Source organism: Carlito syrichta, unplaced genomic scaffold (genome assembly GCF_000164805.1).
Source record: "Carlito syrichta isolate Samal-C Ts95f unplaced genomic scaffold, Tarsius_syrichta-2.0.1 Scaffold314085, whole genome shotgun sequence".
Taxonomy (NCBI): Eukaryota; Metazoa; Chordata; class Mammalia; order Primates; family Tarsiidae; genus Carlito; species Carlito syrichta.
The window spans coordinates 64,290-68,919 of NW_007258181.1; the positions used below are offsets into that span (position 1 = coordinate 64,290).

The 4,630-nt window shown below is 57.4% G+C and overlaps 1 protein-coding gene across 1 annotated transcript; it reads left to right on the top strand.

Annotated features, from left to right (window-relative positions):
• Positions 1-1,126: 1,126 nt before the first annotated feature.
• Positions 1,127-4,360, top strand: CRYAA (crystallin alpha A). The gene is made up of 3 exons (XM_008070975.1): positions 1,127-1,404; positions 2,568-2,690; positions 4,019-4,360. The coding sequence occupies exons 1-3, from the start codon at positions 1,216-1,218 to the stop codon at positions 4,226-4,228; spliced, it is 522 nt and encodes a 173-aa protein (XP_008069166.1). The 5' UTR covers positions 1,127-1,215; the 3' UTR covers positions 4,229-4,360.
• The last annotated feature ends 270 nt before the right edge of the window (positions 4,361-4,630 follow it).

A 4,630-nucleotide genomic window follows, 5' to 3' on the forward strand; every position in this document is an offset into this window, starting at 1 on the left:
TACCACCACATTTGGCTAATTTTTCTTTTTTTGTATTATCAGGACAGGGCCTCGCTTTGTTGTCCAGGCTGCCTGAGTGCTTTGGGTTTGCCTTTATCATACAAACATGAGTTAGGTACCGACTAGAAGCTGAGGTAGGAACTGGGGCAGCCCAAGGAGGAGCAAGCAACTTCTCTCAGTCTGGAATGTACATCAAAGCCAGCCCGGGAAGGGCGTGGAAGCAGTCTCTTCCCCTGCTGTGGTGGGACATAAACTAGTATAACATGCCCCGAAGTTGAGTTTACCAAAAAAACATCAAAAGCCTTAGAATTGAGAGTTCCCTGACACTTGGCAATAACTGGACAAGGACTAATTCCTTGCTGATGTCACCACCCCGGTAAGAGCAGCGGGGCTCAACAGCCTGGCGTGGCCTTGCTGTGGAGGCCGAGGCTTTGCAGAGGACAAGGTCTCGAAGTGTGTGCAGGATGTGGGAGTCCCATATGCACAAAGCCACACCAGGGTCCCCACTGGACATACGCAGGCCCCTGGAGGATGAGTAGGCAATGCCACAAAGCCCCCTGGATACTGAAATCACCAGCACTTATGACTTCTTCTCCATCTTTCCTGTCTTCCCTAGGGGTTTTACAGGTGTGCATAAATTTTATAATTAGGAAGACGTAATAGAGGTAGTTTGTCTTTTGAAGAACAACTTGCCTAGGAGCTACGAGGTATTGGGGATGACTTGTCTAACCTCTATGCCTCAGTTTCCTCATCTGTGAAGCAGGGTTATGAACTCCCCATCCCAGGGTGGCTGTGAGGACCACACAGGACAAGGTGTGTGAAGAACCAGGGTGGCTGGCACGGCGAGCCCACCCAGGATCTGGGAGATGAGACACCCCATCGTCCTCCAAATTGAGTGTAGAGGACAGAGCTCCTCGGGGGTGTCTGCCCTCCTGGCGGCCCCAAGGCGACCAGGCTGGCCTGGGTGGAGTCCAGGCCTCTGTGGCAGTCAGCTTAGTGTCTCCCGGGCTGGGGCGGGCGCTGGGCCCAGGCGCGTTTCTGCTGACTGGGCAGCCTTCTTCATGAATCATGCCTTTCCAGAGAAATCCCTTAATGCCCCCATTCTGCCAGTGCCGTATATAGGGAGGGCCCGAGGCCCAGCTCCTCACTGCACTGCCCAGAGGCCCTGTCTTGACTCCTGCCAGCCTCCGGGTTCCTGCAGTGCCGAAGCTGAACATGGACGTCACCATCCAGCACCCCTGGTTCAAGCGCGCGCTGGGGCCCTTCTACCCCAGCCGGCTGTTTGACCAGTTCTTCGGCGAGGGCCTCTTTGAGTACGACCTGCTGCCCTTCCTGTCATCCACCATCAGCCCCTACTACCGCCAGTCCCTCTTCCGCACCGTACTGGACTCTGGCATCTCTGAGGTAAGGACCAGGATGGAGGACAACAAGGCGCTTAACAGGGTGCTATGTGGCCACTGGGGTCTTGTCTTGCTCTCTGGGGCAGGTGGCCTAGCCCCAACTCGAGCGGGTGCAGAGGCTGGGTGGAAGTCCTTATCCCCAGCTGCCACCACATGCCAGAGCATCCTGGCTACTGGGGTGGGGTCAGGAGAGGAACCCAGCCCACACTAGTCCTCTCCTCCCTCAGCTCATGACCCGTGTGTGGTTTGTAAAGTGCCAACCACACGTGGAAATCACGGGAACGGTCCCACCAAGGCAAGTCCAAGGGTGGATGCGAGCACTCTGGACCCACCGTTCTCCACATCGCCACTTCTGAGTCCAGGAGCAGTCCTGGGTGAGGGTGGGAATGCCACCCGAGGTCCGAGAGCAGGGATCTCCTAGCATGGCCCTGGGCGAGCTCAGCCGGGGTCTGCCAGAGCCCAAAGGAGAGGCAACGAGAGCCGTTGGCCTCCCTGAGCCACAGGGGAGCAGGACAGGGTCTGTAGTTTTGGAGTTGCAATCTCTGAAAGCCACAAGGCTCACCAGACCTGATACTGTAATAGCCAGCTCTGGGAGCAAAGAACCTGAATGATCTGAGCCATGTAGGGAGAGGAAGCCAATGTGGAGGAGCTTTGTGGGAGGCAGGGGGTCAGGCAGGCTGCTTCTGCAGGCAAGGTGGCTCTAAGCGCAGTGACCTCATTCCAAATGCTCAGGCCAGCCTGCCAGCCAACCCATAGCCAACCCATCAACTAACCCCTAATGAGCCAACCAACCCATAACTAGCCCTAAACCATAATCGGCTAGTCAGCCAGCCCGCAACAAGCTAACCAGTCTATAATCAGTCACTTGATCATAACCAAACAACCAGCTAACCCACAGGCAGCAGTCACCCATTACCCACCAGGCAGTCAACCCCTCCCCTGACCCCTAAGGTGTGAAGATGAGCCGAGGGTAGTGCTTGTTAACCAAGGTGACACAGTCCTGGTCCCTAGAACTCTCTGTCCTACTTGATACATGGAAGAAGATGCCAGCAAGTGACCCAGGTGTCTGTCCTGACAACTGGGGACCCAGCTGGTCTCTGCCAGCTGCCACATCCCTTCCTGAGTGGCAGCCTTTGGGCAGCTCCACACTGGATGTTTGGGTTTTAGGTCCGATCTGACCGGGACAAGTTCGTCATCTTCCTGGATGTGAAGCACTTCTCCCCGGAAGACCTCACTGTGAAGGTGCAGGAGGACTTTGTGGAGATTCATGGCAAGCACAACGAGAGGCAGGTAAGCTGGGGAGCCATGATGACCACATCTGGGGGTTTCAGCCCAGGAGAGGGAGGCTCATGGCATCCGAAAATTGGACCCAGCTTCTCCTGGAGAGAGGAGTTACATCAACCAGAGCACAGCCAGCCTTTCCCAGTGATGGTGGTCACTGTTCCTGGGTGAATGTGACTCAGGGTCCAATTCCCCAGCTGGAGCACTGCTCCCAGCTGTCACAGGTCCATCTGGGTCATCTGGGTGACAGGGGGGCTTAGAAAGGACCCAAGCATGGGGTGCACCCAAGATGGCAGCCTCTAACCCACACACGTTCTTATATGCACCTGCTCAGGAAGTCAGCCTGTGATGACCATACAGCTGCATCACAGAATCTTCTGACACTTCACATGCCTCAACATGGGCACCTCTCATGGCCCTTTGGGACCAGTGTCCTCATTATCCCCAAGGTCATGAGCATCAGAGTTGAGACATAAGGACCTCCTGGGTCCCAAAGTGGATGGGCAGGGCCTGTCCACAGGCAGTCACCCCTGCCATTGTCTCTTGCTCCTTTGGAGATGCTCAGGTCTTCGTGTCTCCATGGGGTTGAGGGAGCCCTGGGCCCTGGAGCCCCGGGCCCTGCAAATGGGCTGTCCCAGGCAGACACTGCCCACAGGGGCTGGAAGGTAGAGAGGGGGCCCTGAGTGTGGAACATCAGCTCAGCCCGAATCTTGGTTTCTTCTGACAGAGGGTCTTCTTTCAATGGCTGGAGGAGGCAGGGCTTGGGCGGGTGGGGAGGACACAAACTTCTTATCCACAGCCCCTTTCTTCTCTGGGCTAGGGGAAGTCCCACAAACTGTTTTAGTCAGTGTAGCCCAGAATATTAATTCTTCCTGGAGCTCTCTGCACCTGGCGGAGAAGGAGATGGGCCTAGGAGCTGAGTTTGTGGTTTAGGGCATCCCGGAGGAATGAAGTGTTTTGTCCACGTGGCTATCTGACTTGTTAGGTTGGATGGGAGAGACCCAGGGCCTGAGCAGCCTCCTGGGAAGGGAAAACCTGACTAAGGTGCAAGGCCAGGTTCAGGAGGCTTCCTCCAACTTCAGAGTGAAGCCAGGGGAGTGGAGAGTTGGCCCCAGGCAGGAAATGGCCCCAGGAAGGTCATCTATAGATGAGGGTATCCATTTATGAATCTCAGGAGAGGCCCTGCATGGGATACTCCGGCTGTCCCCCAGCCCTTGTGAGGCACCCAGAGGCTGGCCACCTCGTGTGGTCAAGGAGGGGCCTTCTCTGGCGTGGGGAGTGGCAGCGGCCTTCAACTGGGGCACCTCTGACCCTTCCCTTCCCCTCCCCCCACCCAGGATGACCATGGCTACATTTCCCGCGAGTTCCACCGCCGCTACCGCCTGCCTTCCAACGTGGACCAGTCGGCTCTCTCCTGCTCCCTGTCTGCTGACGGCATGCTGACATTCTCCGGCCCCAAGATCCAGTCCGGCCTGGACGCCGGCCACAGCGAGCGAGCCATCCCCGTGTCACGGGAGGAGAAGCCCAGTTCCGCGCCCTCGTCCTAAGCAGGCCTTGGCCTCGGCTGCCACCCCCTGCAGCCCCCGACCCATCCATCCGGGGGACCACGGAAAAGGCGTGGTGTTTGTCTTCCTTGCTTTCCTTTTTCGTTTCCTTCTCATCTTCTCAGATGGATGAGGGTTTGAGAGAGTGGCCAGAGAGCCCAGGCCTCGGGGTGGCCCACCTTCCAGCCCCAGCCCGTCGGGGACGTGAGCACACCTCACACTTGTGCAGACAACAACCTGGGTGCCGAGAGGCTAGAGGAGAAGGGTGACCAGGCCCCAAGAGGACCCCTGCTGGGCACCCGGAAGGGCTTCTGGGCTCCAGTTCAGCCAGGTGCCTCCTGACACCGAGAGCAGACTCCCTCTGCAGCCGGCCTTGACCATGCTTCCCAGGCACCATGAAGTCTG

What these genes read in the sequence shown, in the direction of transcription:
- CRYAA (XM_008070975.1), top strand. Translation starts at nt 1,216, where the DNA reads ATGGACGTCACCATCCAGCACCCCTGGTTCAAGCGCGCGCTGGGGCCC. An exon ending in TGGACTCTGGCATCTCTGAG is followed by an intron (nt 1,405 to 2,567) that starts GTAAGGACCAGG and finishes TTTGGGTTTTAG; the next exon opens with GTCCGATCTGACCGGGACAA. An exon ending in GCAAGCACAACGAGAGGCAG is followed by an intron (nt 2,691 to 4,018) that starts GTAAGCTGGGGA and finishes CCCCCCACCCAG; the next exon opens with GATGACCATGGCTACATTTC.